Raw genomic sequence first — 19770 nt, forward strand, 5'->3', positions numbered from 1 at the left:
ATATTTAGAAGAATGTCAGTAAGCAGTTTTTGGTTCCCATTGACTTCCATAGTAGGAAAAAAATATACTATGGAAGTCAATGGGAACCAAAAACTGTCTGCTTACTGACATTCTTCTAAATATCTTCCTTTGTTTTCAGCAGAGGAAAGAAATTCATACAGGTTTGAAACAACTTAAGGGTGAGTATATGATGACAGAATTTTCACTTTAAAAGTGAACTAATCCTTTAACACGGGTCCGCCAACCCTCCAAATGTGGGTAAAAATCAACTGTGGCGGGTAACGCTGTCAGATCACTAGCTAATTTGGCGTGTTACTTATTATGTTTACTCACTTTGCTGGGGAAGTTCATGTAAGCCAAATCTGCACAGATTTAGCGCAAATTCTCAACTCGTGAGTCATCGTGATATATTAAATACAGCGTATTGCGCAGAATCTGCACATATCTGGCTTACTTGAACATACCCGTCACAATACATAACGGCGCGCGATTCATTTGCACTGAAGCAATAGCGAAGATTAAAAAAAACAATAATGTGGTGATACTTCCTTCAATTTTAAAATACATTTTTGGTGAAAGTGATGAGGATGAAAAAGGAAGGGAGGAGATGGCTAGACAGGATTTTGGTTGAATAAGAAATGAATGTATGAAATAATAAATATAAAAAAATATATAAGCTGTGACGTAATGTAGTTAATCGGGTTTATTTATTTTTTTGGCTAGTAGAAGTTCTGAATGGCCGGTAACTTACACATTTAGTAGCCAAATTGGCCGGTGAGTGAAAAAGCTAATTTCAAACCCTGTTAATGAAACATTTTAATTTGCAATGTTATAAAAATAAAATAACAAAAATAACAAAAAATAAGGATAATGTTTGAGACGTGCATCTTAATCTTACCACAGCATCCATATACAATCGGGCATGTGAAAAATTCATGAGAAAGTCCGAATAGATGAACATCTTTTTCTGTGTTATCACTGTTATACACTAGGGGGGGTGCTATTACACATCTTCTGAAAGAGTAGGCAATCAAAATATATGTAGTAAAGCAGCAGAAACAAGCGATAGCATAGGTAAGCAGATGCATATGCAAAATAAATCATTATTAAATAGCATATCAATCAAAACTGCCTAATGTTTCTGAATGAAATGTCGGCCCAGGACGAGCTACAGGACTGTGAAGCTTTGAGGGTGTCGCTGAAATTGATCTTCTCCATCTATGCTTTGATCATCGTTCTGAATCTGATCTGGATGTAGGCTTTCTTTATAATGTTTTTGCTTTGATCTTTTGTTCATCTGTAGGTACACGCCCTTTGCCAATGGACCCAATGACACACCAGAGGAGATCCTGTTACGCATCGGCAGTGGGAAATTCTCCCTGAGTGGAGGAAACTGGGATTCTGTGTCGGACTCCTCAAAGGTAGCAGAGGGATCCTTTAAAAGGACAAGTAGCCCCACTTCATTAGTTATGATGCATTCATGTCAGAATTAAGATGATTCATAATTTTTCCCGGTCTAAAATGTATATTATAGATATAATTCGTTTAAGCATTCGTTTAAACTAAAGCTAATAAGGGCCAGAATTTTGCTAAATAAACGTACGTTTATTGATCCTTGAACAACATTCCTCTCCAAAAAACAATGGTAATCCTGTCCCTAACCCCATCCATACATTCTCTCTAAAATCAGGGAAATGATAGATGAATAAAAATGGTGTAAAAGCCCCAAACCTTTGTTGTAAGCCTCACACTGTTTCCTAACCAGACGCGATGCGATAAGATCCAGCGACAAATAATTTGTCTGTCCACACTAGACGCGACGCGACTGCGAGATGCGTACAAATCAATCAAAACCCACAGCCAATCAGAACAGCGTGTGGGCGGAGTCTCGCGGCGAGTGCACAACACCAGAGAGTAATCTTGACGGCAATCTCAAGAAAATGGATAAGTAGCTACATAATCAAATTCACAAATATTACACCATTTAAACATTATTAAAAATACACAGGCTGCTGAGTTACTAAAACAATCTTTATCAAATAATACATTTGTTTTTTTCCAGTTTGAACGTTCTTGTTTCCATTTGTTTGATTTCAAGATATGAGGTGAATTATCCATTGTTGCTTTTACAGCTACAAAGCTGGAGCACTAAATGATAATCAAAGTCACATTACACGCTTTTAAAGGAGAACTCCGGTCAATTTTAACATTGAGCTCAATTTTTAGTACATTTGGAGTGCTGTCAATACAGAGAACAACGACAAAAATCCGTGTTGCCTACACCGTGTTATCCTCTTTTTTTTAAAATTTGCACCCTATTGACTTCAATGGGGCAAGGTTTAAACCTGCTTTTATTTCTAACATCCTTGATGTGTCATACAAGTGCCCAGCCATGTTGAGTGATTCCTTCAGAGTGAACACGGTGAATCTGACTGCAGTAGATGTGAAAGATATTCATAAAAATTATGTTAATTCAACAAGCGCACATACCTGTATTTACTTCCTGTTTTCGGTCAAAGTCCAAAGTAGTCGATTGTCGAGTTCACGCGCGTGATCATAGGTAACTAAACCTATGCACGTGAACTCGACAATTGTAGGCAACACCGATTTTTGTCGTTGTTCTCTGTATTGACAGCACTCCAAATGTACAAAAAATTGAGCTCAATGTTTAAATTGACCGGAGTTCTCCTTTAACATTAAATAAAGCACATAAACAGTTCCTGAGATTATCATTGCCACACTTTGTGTTAGTTGTCTCTGCGACGTCAGAGAAAAATAGAAACCGTTTCTGAAATAGAATCGTCGCGAGGCTGGTTAGGACAAAAACTCTGATTAACATGGATAAGACGCCTTTTTAGCGCGTGTCGCGGCGTCGCGTGTAGTTAGGACACCAACTAGCCTCTCCCTATGGAGGATCCCTTTATCATTCTACAGATAAAGCATTGTTGAAAATTCGCGTGTCTACCCCATAGTGATAAAATAAAATAAAATTCTGTATCAAATTAATAGGCAGGACAAGTAGTTTGTTTAGGCTTGGTTTGTAGAGAATTACAAACATGCGCACATATATTCAAACGCACATAACTATAGAATCAATTCTTGATGCGCATGTGAGTGCCATCAGTGTTTCTCACAGGTTTGCGTTTAAAGTCTGTGTAGAGAGAACGGTGTCGTCTTAGCGGTCTCTAAGTTAATAACAAATTATCCTTTCGACGGAAGTGAATTAATCAAAACTAACTTTAGCTGGAAAATAACATTTATTCAAGAACCGCTATAAAGCCAAAACAATCTGTTACCTTAAATTATACATTTATCTCTGTAAAGCAGCTTTGAAACAATCTACATTGTTAAAAGCGCTATATAAATGAAGATGACTTGACTTGACACGGTGTAAACTTGTCATTAATTGTAAACCTATCCCTAATATGATTGGTTGATTAGAAATTGAGTGTCAGGATCAAGAAGGATGTTGATCCAGGAACTGGTTCTACTTTGTGAAATCTTTTGTATGGTTGTTTGAGTGTTTTTTTCAAGAGCAGTGTACAGAAATCCCATCAGTATCTGGACACACTCTGGGTTTTTGAAGTGTTTTAACTGTGTGTTGGCAGGACCTGCTGTCTCATATGCTGCACGTGGACCCTCATCAGAGATACTCCGCAGAACAGGTACTGAAGCACTCGTGGATCGCCTGCCGGGACCAGAACCCACACTTTCAGCTCACGCGCCACGAAGCGCCTCATTTGGTCAAGGTATGGCTTGAGCTTCTTGATTCCACGATCTTTAGATCGAAGTTCTGCTCGAGTTTGACGGTGTCTCTCGTAGGGAGCGATGGCTGCCACATACTCGGCGTTGAACCACAAGACGTGCAAGCCGGTTCTGGAACCCGTAGCTGCCTCCAGTCTGGCTCAGCGCAGGAACATGAAGAAGCTGACGTCCACAGACATGTCGTGAGGCTCGTGATGTCCCTGTGCTCGTCTCCAAGGGTTGGCATCTCCTCTCGAGTTCTCGTACGTGATGCTTCAGGGAGTGCGCGACATTTCGGAGGAGACGCACGAAAGCCCCTCTGTGTCTCTCTGGTAGAGTGAAAAACACCAGCTCCATCTCTCCATCGTGTCTGAAGTGTTTCACGCATAAGCGAGCTGTGTCGAATGTTCTTGCCCAACTAAACCCAGATCTCATGAAGAAATGTCCAGGTCATCAAGCGCAAGAAACGTGTTTTTAGGACCATGAAGAACATAGCATGACATTCAAGCCCCTTTCCCTATATTTACTAATACTGGTGTACAGAAATTAATATTATCAGGGGGGGGGGGGTTTCCATTAAAATCACCAGGATGTGGAACTTTTAAGTACTTTACAGCTGAAATTAAACTAGCTTTTCCATTTTAAATGTATGAGACGAGGATAGGATTTGTTTCTCTTCTTAGAATTGGGGAAAGGAACCGTAAAACATTACTGTGCAAAACATCTTAATGGCCCTAAAAACCGGCGTGGGTTTCTTCACACTGATGACCTGCACATTATCCATTTTTAAGCCACTTTTTGTCCTGTTAGTGTTGCGAACCACATGGCATTACCTCAGAAGCACTCAGTGTTACGCGTTCTTTAGCTCGATGTATTATAAAGTCGTTCATTAAGTGTGTGTGGAACCTTGAGCACATTTTGCACTGAGGCTTGGGCAGGTCGTTGCTTCTGCGAGGCGTTCCTCTCCCTCCATCTGTTCCCGTCTCAGACCGCTCTTTGCCTTTTGTTGAATGGGAAGTACACGAGCAAAAGGTGAAGAAATAAATCTATATTTATAAAATCGAATGAGGTGAATGAATGTAGATGAGATTGAATCCATGAAATCACATCTCTCTGCTCCAGGTGGGGGGGAAAAAATATTCCATAAAACTTTTTAAAGACATTGTGGAAATTGTATCATATTGTATTTATTTCACTTATTTTTAAAATTTTATTTTTTCTTTCAGGTGATGTACATATTGACATTAAAGAACATTATTGACATGATGTTTTTTCTTGTGTGTGTTTGTGTGTTAATTCAGCCAAACTGATTTTGTAGAAATACCTTTGGTTTGTCAAACATATCTTCACTAAGCAGGACCTGGAGAAATCTGTCCGTTAAAATCTCATTGGCACGTTGTTTGCTTATGCAGGAAGATACTGTATGTGATTTGAAATCTGCCAATGTATTTTAGTGTTGACATAAAAAAAAAATACTAAAATTATGATACAAAGACACAAGAAACGTGCAATTACAATAGAACTATTGTAACGCACGCACTACATGTCCAGGAGTATTTGCATACCCTTTATTCCAGGGATGACTCTGCAGAGCTTTCCTGAAGAGTTTATCGCCAACCCAATTCAAAAACACTTGAAAAATAACCAGTCTTGAATTGTGTGAACAAGTGTGATTGAGCTAAACTGCTGGACAGTGACTGCTAGGCCCAATCCTGGGTTATTCCAATCATTTCTGTGGACACATTTTACTGTTCACACTTGGCATGTTTGGTTGGATTTAAAACGAACCCGGGGCCGATTGCTCTGTTTGTGCAGTTCATTTTAATAAGTGTGAACGCTGACATCTGAACCCTGGGGTCACCAAACAAGTTGAGACCCAAACAAGACATTACTCTGACCTGCAGAAACGCACACTTGTGTGTGTATATATATATATATATATATATATATATATATATATATATATATATATATAAAAGAAAAGTAGTTTAAATTGAAATAAACAGGCTTTGTAAATAATGTGAAGAACCAAAGACAGGAGCGTCCCACACCCAAGTTACAGTTTTAAACTACACACTTTTCCTCAGAAAAACCTCCTCCTGGGTCCAGCATATGCTTTTCCAGCATCTTCCCAACATTTGACCTCGACGTGATAAAGATGGATCTCAGAGAGAGATCTTCATATTCCGCCTCTTTCCTATTGACTTCATGATTAAAAACAACTGAAAAAAAAGTCTTGAGGTGTGGTACTGGTACCAGTGACACTGGACTGTTGAATTACTGGATTTGTGTAGTGTGTGTAAGCATTGTGAAGTGCATCGATCGACGGTCCTTCGTCAATGATTCCTTATTTAAACTCCTTTTCCATCTTATATGTAAAGCGCAAGGGCTCAGAAGGACAGAGATCAAAGTCCACGTTTATTAACCTATAAATACAGGAAGAAGATTACGCACGTTACCAAGTCAAGGTTTAATATAGGCTCCTGTAAAGCATGTCTTAAACTAAATCGTTAAAAATAGAGTTGAGGGACAGAAATAAAGATCTTCATCAAGCATAATTTTTCTCGGACGATTGTTTCTGATCACAGATACCGATATGATGCGCTGTCCGGCTTTGTTCTTTGGTTTCTGTTTGTGTTTCGCTCACACCAGTGGATCACAGGTAAATATATAATGGTTATATTGCATTGTGTGTGAGTGTGACCAATGCACATAAAACGTATTACTGTGTAAAGAGTCCTATCACAGCTGCTTTTGCTTGTAAACCTGTTGAAACTCTGCTGTTCAGAGCGCAAACGGAGCCGCCGCGACTCCAGAAGAGGTTTATTTCGCCGAGCCGTTTGACGCAAACGCGCTGGACAGGTTTGGCGTCGGAAACTCACTGACAACATAATACACACATGAGTGTTTCTGCAACTAATGTCACAAAGTCCCGCCAGATTTTAGATTTATGTTCAAATTTGTCCTGATGTTTACTAAATAGGCTACAAACAGTATCATACATTGACGTAAAATAATTTATGATTTCATTAAAAATTATGAAGCATTCATCTAGGTTAAAACACCATTTTTGTTCATATCTCAACTGTGGTCTCAATTCCTGAGGTATGTAAAATGAGCTAATTATTTTACAATTTGACATAGGCTAATTTCAAATGAATTAGTTTAATATAAATATTTATTTACTTTTTTTGTCCTACACCGCAACTCTGAAAAATACTTTTAATAAAGCATTTGTTCAAAGCCAAAACAAGTCGAGTTTCTATGGAAACAGAAATTAGCACACGAGCACATGGCTGCCAGATTGGGCCACCCACATAAGTCACTCACAAGATCCAGAAAAATAAGATAAAGATCATATTTTCTATTTTTTTAAGTAGCTATTTAAAAATGTATTTATTGTGTGTTCTCACCATACAGCTTTGTATGCTACATAAGTGTGTATTTTGAACTACATAAAAAAATATAGATATATTACTGTTCAATACATTACCGCAACAATGTTTTATTTGAATTATTATTTAGATTTTTATTAGCAAAAAATTATTTTACCACTTAAGTACATTTGATTTACACATTCAAATTACAAGTCATTCACTGTCAAGATATTGCAAGATATTTTATCTTTTGCGTGTATGAAAACACGTTAAGGTTAGGTACTGTCTAACTTTTTCATGGCAAAAGAAATGTAAATTTCTATTTCTATTTAAAGTATTTACAAAAATGCACAAATCTTGAAAATAGCTATTTAAATGTCTTACATTTTTATAGAAATTAAAAAAGAAACGTGATTAAAATGAATGTTATTGTAATGTTGCGGTAAGCATTAAAAAATGACATATTCTTGATTAAAATTTGAATGGCATGCAATTGTGTGTTTATTTTTAAAGGTATTACAAACTGATTAATTAATTAAAATTCAAAGGGGTTGATTTTTGTATTTTTTATATGGGAGAGTCGAAAGTGACCGTAGTTGCAGGAACACCCATATAAATAAATAATATAAAATATTAGTTAGATCAAAGTTATGTCCAGTTATTAAGTGATGGTTGCTCATTAACATCGAATGTCATTCTCTGTCTCCTTGTTTGCATTGAAGGAACTGGGTTTTGTCCAAAGCGGTGCGAGATGAGCAACCGAAACTTCTCAAATATAATGGTATATGCATTTTTTGATTACATTATGATACATTGAAAACAATATAGCAGTGTTAAAATAGTCAGCCATTCACTATAACAAAAGGACACGTGATGCGGGTCTGTGTTTATTGTGCAATAATGAGCTGATGACTGTACTGTATATTATTCTGCTCTTTGCAATGCTACTTAACAAATACATGGCCATGTGAAAACCCTTTCTTTACAGGCGAGTGGGTAGTAGAGGAACCACGTGAACCGAGATTTTTGGGAAACAGAGGCCTGGTCCTCAAATCCCCTGGGAGACACCACGCCATATCTGCTTACCTGAGAAGAGTGTACCACTTTACAGACAAACCGCTTTGCGTACAGTAAGATATTTCGATCAATTTGCTTCTATCCTTAAAGCCCCAAATAAAATGGCTTGACTAAATCTTCTTTTGAAAACGTCTGCAGGTATGAAGTTTTCTTCCAAAAGCTGGTTGACTGTGGTGGAGCCTACATTAAGCTGCTTTCTCATTCAGACGATCTGCGTTTGGTAATACTTACATTTCACATAATCCTGTTATGCACCGGAATTAGTACAATATGCAATTAAGAAAAATAACATTTAAAGGAGTGGTTGAGTATGATTTCACTTTTCTAACTTTAGTTAGTGTGTAATGTTGCTATTTGAGCATAAACAACATCTGCAAAGTTACAGCGCTCAAAGTTCAAAGCAAAGGAAGATATTTGCTTTTAAAGAAAAGGACTACAACAAACGGCTGGTAGGAACTACACGATATTCCTCCCGGGTTAGTGACATCACCAACCCTAAAATGTACATAAGCCCCGCCCCCTGAACACACAGTCCATGTTGAGAAGAGGAAGAGTTGTTGTAGTCGAGCACATTTGTGAGTCAGCTCAAACTTTAGCATCCATCTTTTCACATGCAATAGAAAGTCACTCTGTGTGCATCTCACAACAGTTCCTATACGAGCGGCTTATAGATGATCATGACAGAATATCCTAATTGAAGATAGTTAACTCCACATCAGCAACATTAATTCATCAACTAACCGTTCAGAGACGTCCTGTTGCTTCTACATGTTGTCACTTCTTCTTGAGTCTCTCCATCTTTGTCTGACTCCGTTTTAACATTAAAGGCAGAACAGTTTCTGTCATTTTAGTGTGTGTGTGTGTGAGGTAACCGCAGCTGTAAACACACACACACACACACACACACACACACACACACACACACACACACACACACACACACACACACACACACACACACACACACAAGAGCTCTTGAAACCCCGCCCTCTGCAGCAGCTCATTTGCATTTAAAGGGACAGACAAAAAAACTGTGCGTTTTTTGCAAACCCTCAAAAAGTGACAACTTTACATGCTATATAAAAATATCTGTGAGGTATTTTGTGCTAAAACTTCACACACACACACACACACACACACGCACGCACACACACACACACACACACACACACACACACACACACACACACACTCTGGGGACATCAGAGATTTATTTTACATCTTGTGAAAAGGGCATTTTACCCCCCCTTTGAATTATAATTTTGCTTTAGTTTTTGCTTAAACATGTTAGACATATCTAATCATTTCTGTAATACATTTTAATTTTAATTTTGCAACTTATAAAGCGTTAAAATGTAAATTTAAATACGGAAATGCATTGTCATTTTGCATATTACATTTCAAATTGAATATTGCTACGCATATGCCTCCATACCGGAACAGCTTTAGCTTGGTGTATTAAAACACGAAGTACAGTTTATTAATGAGACAAAGAGTCACATCTTTACATTTAAAAAGAAATTCACAATAAATAAAAGTGCTTTCTCTACAGACAGAGAACACAGTGTTGTCGTTGTCGTTTCAGAGCCAGTTCAGTGATGCCACCCCGTACACGATTATGTTCGGTCCAGATAAGTGTGGCAGCGCACACAAGATACACTTCATCTTCAGCCATCGCAATCCCGTCACAGGGACGTATGAGGAAAAGCATGCGCGGCAACCAGAAGTGGATCTGAGTGACTACTTTACTGACCAGCGTCCACATCTCTACACTTTAAGTGAGTAGTCAGTAAAGAAATACATGTTCGGTAACTTCAAATCTTATGTATGGAAAGTGTCTTGCATAATAACATGCTGGTTGCAATTTTATTTGAGTGAAAATGTTCTTTTCAGACTTGTATCCTGACAACACTTTTGAAATCTTTATTGACCTGACCCTGATAAACAAGGGCAGTCTTCTGGAAGATATGGACACTGAAACACAGGAACCTGAATATTCGTCTCATGCGGCCTTAGCGGACGGGGTTCTCACTTCTGACCTAAAGTTGGAACATGAAAGGTATGCTGATTTTTATTTATTAATAAACAACAGGTATGTGAGTTATTTATACACTGAGAGATATCTGATAGATGAGTTGTAATAGTTGTACAGTGTTTTGAAACCTGTTTAATATTAGGTCCTCCTGGATCAGTTTAAATAAAATGGGGTTTAATTGGTTTATGAATGAATTAAGTTGAATGACTGGCTCTTGTAATCTTCAATCTTCACTCACAGGTGAAGTCCCTGATTTACACGTGTGGACACAACCAACATTTACTCTCTTCTTCTGAGAGCATTTAGAAGAAAAATACATATTATGGATGATCTTTTTGGAATATTACATTTATTTATTTTATTTATGACTGTTAAAGTACATTTTATGTAAGTCTTTTTACGATACAGACTCAAGTTTACGTCTTTACAGTAGTCTGTACAGAACTAATAAATGATGACAGAATTTTTTTGGGGGGGTGAACTATCCCTTTAATGCTGATCATGCAGTCTTTGAGTAGACTTGCCCACTGAAGCTGAGCAGGGTTGAGTCTGGTCAGTATCTGGATGGGAGACTCCTGGGAAAACCAGGTTGCTGCTGGAAGAGGTGTTGGTGAGGCCAGCAGGGGGCGCTCACCCTGTGGTCTGTGTGGGTGAGTATTAGCTGCCCTGTCCGCCGGAAACTGAAGCCTCCCCGGGCCCCGCCATTGTAGCAGAACATCACCCGCTGTTAGCACTCCATTGACTCCCATTCATTTTGGCGTCAATTTGACAGCGAATAACTTTACATCTGAGGCGTTTAAAGACTCCATTTGCCCATTATTTATTTCTAAAGAAACATGACAATGTATAAAAGGCTCCATTACTTTGTTTCTTATGTTATGACCTCGTAGAAGCCGTTTTAGTAAAAAATAGACTAACGATTGCATCATAATCACGCGACTCTCTGTCGCACTGTAGAGAAATTACCATATAGACCGGCGGAGAAGCTCGCAAGCAATCGGGGGGACGTGGAGGCATAAAGTCCGATAAAGTCAAGGGAGAAGCCCATAGAGAGTCATAAAGTTGCTCCTGCTGCTAGCTCGTGGACAGCTAATACTCACGCTCTCCGTCTCTGCGAGATTCGAAAGGGAAGGATTCAGATTTCTCTCGGCACAGCTACTATACACTGTAAAAAAAATTGCTGCGATTATTTAGCACAACTTAAAATCCAACATTGTTTCAACTTTAAAAAGTATGTGTTCAAGCTTGACTTAAAATATTAAGTTTAGTTAACTTAAGTTTAGTTTGGTTAAGTTGGATATTTGAGTTATCTCAAGCTGTAAGTCTTCTATAGAAGACTTACAGCTGTCAGACACGTTGCTCACGTCACCAAGCTCAGTTTGAGCCTGCGCAGTTCGCTCAGCCATCGGGAAGTGAGTGCTTCTAATTGACTTCACTTTTCTCCGTTGAAACTTATGGGGTCGCTGTGTCCAGTTTATATACTGTCTATGGTCCTAACGCTCCAGTGTAGTGACGAGGACACTATCCTGTCAAAAAGCACCGTCCATCATCATGGCCTCCTAATCATAATAATAATATTTCATTACATTTACGCTTTTCTGGGTACTCAAAGCGCTTTACATAGAAGGGGGAATCTCCTCAACCACCACTTACTGGTGGAGAGGAGACAGTGATGAAGCCAATCAGTATATATAGGAGGATGATTAGGAGGCCATGATGGACAGAAGCCACTGGGCAAATTTGGCCAGGACACCGGGGTTACACCCCTACTCTTTTACGAAGGACATCCTGGGATTTTTAATGACCACAGAGAGTCAGGACCTCGGTTTAACGTCTCATCCGAAGGACGGCGCTCTTTAGTATAGTGTCCCCGTCACTACACTGGGGCGTTAGGACCTACACAGACCACAGGGTGAGCGCCCCCTACTGGCATCACTAACACCTCTTCCAGCAGCAACCTGGTTTTCCCAGGAGTCTCCCATCCAGGTACTAACTAGGACCCTCAACGGACCTTCATCTATGTCGCCTCTCCACCAATAAGCTGGTGTGTGGTGGCCTTCCAATCATGTTTTGGATGTAGTGTGTGAGATATGTTAGTATTTGTCATATGAGAATTATCTTTCTAGATTAAAACATGAGCCGTCTGTCCAGTATGTTCCCGCGCCTGAGACACTGGGATAGACTCCTGCCCTCCCGGAGAATATATAATTATACACATTTTAAATCGTGTAATAAGTAGTGTAATGCTGTAAAACTTAATATCTTAAAGGGTTAAAGTTAAATAGTTATTTAAGAGCATTCATTTCAAGACGTTTTGCCACAACCACAAGAACAAACTTAAGGGGAAAAGATCCTTCTAAAGAGTTTTTTTTTTATTTATGAGAAATTATGAGAAGAATTTTATTTAAAAAAATGTTTAGTGAATCCATTTCCTTCTTAGCCTTTGTCCCTTGGGACAGAAGGATCTGGAGTATTTCTGGAGTAGTAGCAAACATTAATAATAATTTGCATCATTACAATGTGTTTTGACTGTAGTGTGGATTAAGTAAATCCTACATGAAACTCTTTTTACATTTCCATAACAAAAGAAAAAAAGTGCTTCCACGGCTTTCAGTCAGTCAGATCGGTCGGCCTCGGAAGAGAGAATAATGAGACATTTGCCATCGCTCTCTCAGCTGTTGTATAGAAACACCCTCGCAGAGTTCATTCATTTTTGGTTACTGCCGAGGTAATGTAACACAAAGTAAAGTATTGTAAATGTATATTATAAAGAAAAATGAATGAAAAAACTACTACATCTGTGATGTTGATCACTTTGGAAAGGCTCCATTGGTGAACAGAAGAGTCAGTTTCTCTCAAAAACAATGTGTTATGTGTGTCCCTCGATCACAAAACCAGTCACATGTCGCACGGGTATCTGTGGCAATAGCCAACAATACATTGTATGGGTCGAAATGATCGATTTTTCTTTTATGCCAAAAATCATTAGGATATTAAGTAAAGATCATGTTCCGTGAAGATATTTTGTAAATTTCCTGCCATAAATATATAAAACATTTATGTTTGTGAGTGAATGCTGCACAATCCCACATAAATGCACAACTTTAAAGGAGATTTTCTCAATGTTTACATTTTCTTTGCACCCTCAGATTCCAGATTTTCAAATAATTGTATCTCGGCCAAATATTGTCCTATCCTAACAAACCATACATCAATGGAAAGCTTATTTATTGAACTTTCATGTGACTGGTTTTGTGTCCAGGGTCACATATATGTATATAAGGGAGAGAGATTTCTGTACTGTAAAGACATAAACTTGAGTCTGCATTGTAAAAAGACTTACATAAATAGACTTGACTTAACTTGGCTTATGTTTGTCCAATACAAGCCACTGGACAACCAAAGTATTCTTTATCATGAATCTGTAGTCGTGTTTCTGTGTGTTTGTTTGGACAGGACAGATGGTGCATCGTCTCGTCCTGCATTATCAAATCCACAGAGCCGTCCCAGCAGAAACCCTAAGGATAAAGTAAGCTCGAAGAACATCTCTTCTGCATGTGCCGTGTGCCGTTCATCATCGTCCGCGTGTGTTTGTTGTGTCAGGACAGCAGAGAGCAGCCGTTCACCATGAGCCCCGTCGCTGCCGTGGGGTTTGAGCTGTGGACCCTCACTGGAGACGTGATGTTTGACAACATCTTTCTCTCGGACAGTCTGGAAGTAGCCAGGCGTTGGACTGAAGACACGTGGAGCAAGAGAAAGGTCCTTTAACCATGATCCTTTAACTGGAACAGCCACCAAACTAACTAGCATCTGTGATAAAGAGCATTTCGCATGTTCTTTCATAATCTGTCATTTAGCATGCAGCTCTTATAAGCCCACATTAATGAGACCGCACGCATTCAAAATACTTCATCACTGACACACGCCCGATTAAAATGATCTAGAGAAGGCAAAATGTAAAGAAATTCACCAGGTCGGTAACACTTTACAATAAGGTTCATTAGTTAACATGAACTAAGAATGAACAATACTTCTACAGCATTTATTATTCTTTAGTTAACCCCTTAACTAAACCTTTTTTTAATAGACATGAAAATGCACAGTCCGAACTTAAATGGTTGTAATTAAAGAATGCTTTGGAATATAGATGTAAGATTGGTCTTGTTTTAAAGAAGACATTTTGGTAGATTTTTGTAGAAGTGAAATATATTAAGAAAGTTAAACAGAAAAAAGTTATAGAAGTTTGAGTGTATGAAAATGTTAAACATTTAACTATTCATATTTTATATAAAATCTATATTTTCAAAACCTGGTGGACTCTAAAAATGCAACAAAAAAAAAAATCAAAGCCAAAAATCTGAAAAAGTTGTGTTTCAAATTTTAGGTTGATATCTCAAAAAATAAGCTTTCAGTGAGATTTTGTTTGGACGCAGTACCAAACTTCTCCACTAGTTGACATTACTGGCCATATAAGGGTGCCTCATTTCCATATGTTGTTTGAGTGATCTGAACCATTATTTTTAAAAATTTCATACAATTTATGAAGTAGACATCCTATTCAGAAGTAGTATTGGAAGTTTGGCAGATTTGAAATGAATTCAACCTCTAAGAAACACAAAAAGAGCACGCATGTGCATTATAGCTCGCTGCCACATCACTAATGGTGAATCTATTATTTTTTTCTTTATATTTAAAACATTTTCAGACCTTTTTTTCTAAAATAATTGAATGTATGCTATCTTTTGAACTCTTGGCATGAAAACAAACTGAGGTTTCTACCATTCTTTCATGATTTTTCATGTTCATCACTATTTCAAAATAAAGGTCTGAACACGCCTTAGGAGTATGAACATATTCTTGTTGCAAATTGATAAATTACGGCTCCTCTGTAGAAAATCAGTCACCAAATATGTAAACTAGAGATTGTAAGCTTTCAAATGATATATAGTTTGTCAAGATTAGTTTAGGTTTAGTATAGAATATTACTGTTTTAAATATGTAATGGCTGTGGCAATATAAGATTTCAACATTTACTAATACGTCATTAAAATCAAAGGTTGTATTTGCTAACATTAGTTAATGAACTGTGAACTAACATGAACAAACAATGAGCAGCTGTATATTTATTAACTAATATTAACAAAGAGTAATAAATACTGTAATAAATGTATTGCTAGTTAGTTCATGTATGTTAGTTAATACATGAACTAATGCTAATGAAGCTTATTGTAAAGTGTTACCACCAAGTTTAGGATATAAGAGACTTATTCCCTTACAATCAAGGAAAATTAAACCAAAAAGGGTTTTTTAATATGTTTTAAAATAATAATATATTACTAAACTATATTTCACACTGTCCTCTTGTAGCCTGGAATGATTGAAAAGCTGTTTATGGCGACGCTCAAGCGGCCGTGGCTCTGGGGCGTCTATGTGTTCACTGTGGGCCTTCCCATCATCCTCTTCATCAGTTTAATGTGGCCCAATAAGGTAAATATATGAATACAAATATTCACAAAATAACTTTCATTGGTGATTGTTTTAATATTGTGTGTGTGTGTGTGTGTGTGTGTGTGTATTTTAGCGGTTTGGTCCACCAGACCAAAATTATTACTATAAAAAAACAGACGAGCCTCAGACAGATGGACGCCAGGACACGGAGGAACACGTCTCTCATACTGACGGTGAGCGATGCTTACAGGACCTGTGAAGCTGCTCTGTGCTCGGCATAAAACTCATTTATTTCTTGTGTTTAAGGTGTAAATCAAACACGAGCTGAGGCTAAAAGCAGAGCGGTCAAGAGGGCTCCGAGAAGCTCAGAAGGAACAAGTTAACAGTAAGTATGATACGGGCAGCGGGGATCTCGTGTCCAGGTCACATGTCGCCCACAAAGATATAGTCTGCACTCTCATTACTGTAATGGGGACAGAAAGACCAAATATAACTGCACAAATAGTAATCATTTATGGTAGTATTTGTTATTGTCACAAGTTGACATGGGGTGTCATGTTAAGTCAAGTCAAGTCACATTTATTTATATAGCGCTTTTTACAATACAGATTTTTTTAAAGCAGCTTTACAGTAATAACAGGAAAATAATGCAACAAAGTTTGTTTCTGCTGTACAGCAGATCTAGAAGAAAATATTGTCATAGTCCAGCTTAAGCAAGTTCAGTTATGGTTCATTTTTGTTGTAAAAAAGTTAATTTAGTTAATTTATATATATTATATATCCGCTCTGGAAAAAAAAAACCCAGTGATGTCATTGTATGTCATTTAAAGGTGTCAATGCAGGCAGATCAATAATATTGTTGAATATTAAATTATATCTAATATTAAATCATGGGGGTTTGTGTTGTCATTTTTGAGGGCCTCTGTAGCCAAACTTCATACACTTATAGATCTCATCAAGCCGAACAACTTATATCTGCCTAACAGGAAGTCAACTATTATGGGTTGTTTGAAAAAATGCATGCTCTGGAATTTTATATACTGTACCCCTAGTCAATTCACCCAATTGACTCCAATCTGGTGAACCTGAAGTCCAGGCATTGAGGATGATAATCCTCAGCGGAGGTTTGATATCTCGAACGGTTTGGCCGTGGAGTTGAAACGAATTTGTGGGGAAAAAGGAAACCAGGAAGAGGCCGATCACATGGATGTGACTATTGTGAATCTCCCTCTTATTTTTACCAGATTTGCTTCAGTCTTCATCAGAATAATGTCAAAAAACGGCAGATGTAGACTTGTGAAAGGATTTTTGATATCTTAAATACTATTGCCATGGCAACATAACAAACTTTAATATTCTTTTTGGATGCTTTTGAGACTCTTAGCATGCTTCAAAACTCGCGTGAAACTCGACACACACACACACACATTAGAGTTGTAGGCCAGTAGACATGAGCAAAGCTTTAGAAATGGCCATGTTGGAGGGTCTTTATAAAGTGTGTGTGTTGGGGGGAACTACATATAGTTCTCATCGAGCCGGACAACTTACTTATTTACAGTCATAAGCTCCGACCAACAGGAAGTCGGCTATTTTGGATTAAATGTGGATTTTTTGAAAAATCTGTCTTTTAGGCTCTGTGTTTTTATGCACTCCTCGTAGGGCATTTGTGCAATCAAGACACTAAACATGCTAGATCGTGAACGATTATAGGATCATATCTCAAACACAGTTGCCATGGCGAGGGATTAAAGTAAGGATAAAAACGGGAAAACAGGAAGTGTCTCACATCTTGTAAAAAAAAAAACTGCAATAATTAGTAACTTCCAAATGATTAAAATAGTTAATTAAAAGGTAAGGTGATGTGACAGTGGTAAACGTGCCTCTGTCCCAGCTTTTGTGGAAGTAGTTTCAAGTAGTGTCCGTAACATATTCAGGCATCCAAAATCCATATTACATGTTGTCTAGTATTCATTGATATGCATTATTCAGTGACTGAATGTCTTTGGTAAGTGGATAAGTGATCATTACAGGAATGGGAATTTAGATGAAAATTGTCATGTTGTGATGTTATTGATTCTATAAAAAAAAAGGGGTTGAAAAATGGCCCCGGCATGTTTTCATGGGATTTGACCCATGATGTTTCTGTCATTTCATAAATGTTGCTTATTGCCCAAATGGCTAAATGTATATTTCATTATTCTTTCATTTTCACAGTTCACCGAGTCAGTGGCAAACCTCAGCAGAGTGACATCATCAAGCATCATGTTAGTTCAAGCCGTCCGCGTCAGTCAAGCTTGCATCAGATATTCATTATCATCACAGAGGTTCATTTAAATCCCCATTCATTCAGCCACTCTTCTTCAGCACGACTGCACACTAAACTAAACCATCTCCACATAGCCTGGAGATCTGTAATCTAACCGGATATCTGTTTTGGGATTGTACTCATACCAGTAAATGACATTATAATCGTCCTTCCTCGTGTATTTTGGCTCGTTTTGTGAAATGTAATTATGTATGCATGATTAGTGGATCTGTAATGTTACCCCAAGCGGGGTTTGGTCCACTGTGTTCATCTCTGCATGGACGGGAGCGTGGAGTTTGCCCAGAACACAAACCATACCGCCAACACTAACTGTACGCATTATCATTATAATAAAGTATACATTTGACGAAAGTGGTCCTGACTGAAAGATATGTTATCATCCTGTTTTAATAGTGTGAAATTATGATGTGCTGTGCAGATTTACATTCATCTCTTGTAAACGAGCCAACATATTATTACAAATAAAACTAATTAGGCAAATTCTCACAGTAACGTTGCACATGCGGTGCCGTGCAGAAGTGTTCAGCTCTAGTTCTCTCATTCCATTAATGGTTTAAACCAGTGACGCTTTTTGTTCTAGTGTAGACATAAAAATATACATTTTAATGTGATTTCATTGCATTGAAAGTTACTACATTTTTTGTGACAATGTATTGTTGAGTCTCTTCACAGACTTGAGCTTTATACTAATAGCATTTCTAAGACGGCGTAAGGATTTTTTGTCACATGGTTTTAAATATTAAAATGTTTATGTATAAATATTTTTTAATAGACATGAAAATGCACACTACGAACTTAAATGGTTTTAATTCAGGAATGCTTTGGAATATAGATGTAAGATTGGTCTTGTTTTTAAGAAGACATTTGGCAGATTTTTGTAGAAGTGAAATAAATTAAGTTAAACAGAAAAGAAAAGAAGTTTGAGTTTATGAAAATGTACAATGTAAAAAATTTAATTATTCATATTTTATATGAAATATATATATGTTCAAAACCTGGAGGACTCTAAAAATGCAAAAAAGTTGTGTTTCAAATTTTAGGTTGATATCTCAAAAAATAAGCTTTCAGTGAGATTTAGTTTGGGCGCAGTACCACACTTCTCCACTAGTTGACATTACTGCCCATATAAGGGCGCCTCCATTTCCATATGTTGTTTGAGGGATCTGAACCATTATTTTGACAATTTTCATACAATTTATGAAGTAGACATCCCATTCGGAAGTAGTATTGGAAGTTTGGCAGATTTTGAAATGAATTCAACCTCTAAGAAACACAAAAAGAGCACGTATGTGCATTATAGCTCGCTGCCACATCACTAATGGTGAATCTATACTTTTTTTCTTTATATTCATAACATTTTCAGACCTTCAGTCAGAATCAAGGATTGGAACTAACCGTTTTATAAAAATATACATGTGACTTGACTTGACTTGACTTGACTGAAAAGACAACTTTTTAAGACAGAAAATAAATGTACTCAAGGCAGTGCTTCTAATACTTCTTTCACAATGCAAGTTATTAGACTGCGTCTGTCAAAATACATAATGTTCCACCCAAATATAATGTATAAAGATGTTGGAACCACTTTAAATGGTATTGCATCATATTTATGCCACTAGGAATTACATGTTTATGTGAAATTATAATGAAATTATAATGTTTTGATATTTAATTGCATCAAACATGAACTTTAAATGTGGAACACACTGTATTCTGATATCAGAGCATATTGTAGATTTACAGTCAAAGACCCAGACAGATAT

General features: G+C 37.5%; 2 protein-coding genes across 5 annotated transcripts in view; both read left to right on the forward strand.

Annotated features, from left to right (window-relative positions):
* The window catches only part of rps6kal (ribosomal protein S6 kinase a, like), a 40512-nt gene extending 35502 nt beyond the window's left edge, over positions 1–5010 (forward strand). For all 4 annotated transcript variants that reach the window (XM_079630076.1, XM_079630078.1, XM_079630077.1 and 1 more), the window contains exons 20-22: positions 1304–1421; positions 3609–3749; positions 3823–5010. In XM_079630076.1, the coding sequence (XP_079486202.1) occupies positions 1304–1421; positions 3609–3749; positions 3823–3951 (388 nt within the window). In that variant the 3' untranslated portion in view covers positions 3952–5010. The remainder of the gene's footprint in view (positions 1–1303; positions 1422–3608; positions 3750–3822) is intronic.
* A 1111-nt stretch (positions 5011–6121) lies between these two features.
* LOC307008220 (calmegin) lies at positions 6122–18361 on the forward strand. The gene is made up of 13 exons (XM_079630907.1): positions 6122–6406; positions 6533–6606; positions 7844–7902; positions 8110–8251; positions 8337–8418; positions 9784–9976; positions 10092–10257; positions 13690–13762; positions 13837–13992; positions 15601–15720; positions 15815–15914; positions 15988–16066; positions 17896–18361. The coding sequence occupies exons 1-12, from the start codon at positions 6341–6343 to the stop codon at positions 16062–16064; spliced, it is 1308 nt and encodes a 435-aa protein (XP_079487033.1). The 5' UTR covers positions 6122–6340; the 3' UTR covers positions 16065–16066; positions 17896–18361.
* The last annotated feature ends 1409 nt before the right edge of the window (positions 18362–19770 follow it).

This window comes from Phoxinus phoxinus (genome assembly GCF_949152265.1).
Source record: "Phoxinus phoxinus genome assembly, chromosome: 12".
NCBI classification, from domain to species: Eukaryota; Metazoa; Chordata; class Actinopteri; order Cypriniformes; family Leuciscidae; genus Phoxinus; species Phoxinus phoxinus.

What these genes read in the sequence shown, in the direction of transcription:
- LOC307008220 (XM_079630907.1), top strand. Translation starts at nt 6,341, where the DNA reads ATGATGCGCTGTCCGGCTTTGTTCTTTGGTTTCTGTTTGTGTTTCGCT. An exon ending in TCCACATCTCTACACTTTAA is followed by an intron (nt 9,977 to 10,091) that starts GTGAGTAGTCAG and finishes TGTTCTTTTCAG; the next exon opens with ACTTGTATCCTGACAACACT. An exon ending in CTAAAGTTGGAACATGAAAG is followed by an intron (nt 10,258 to 13,689) that starts GTATGCTGATTT and finishes TTGTTTGGACAG; the next exon opens with GACAGATGGTGCATCGTCTC.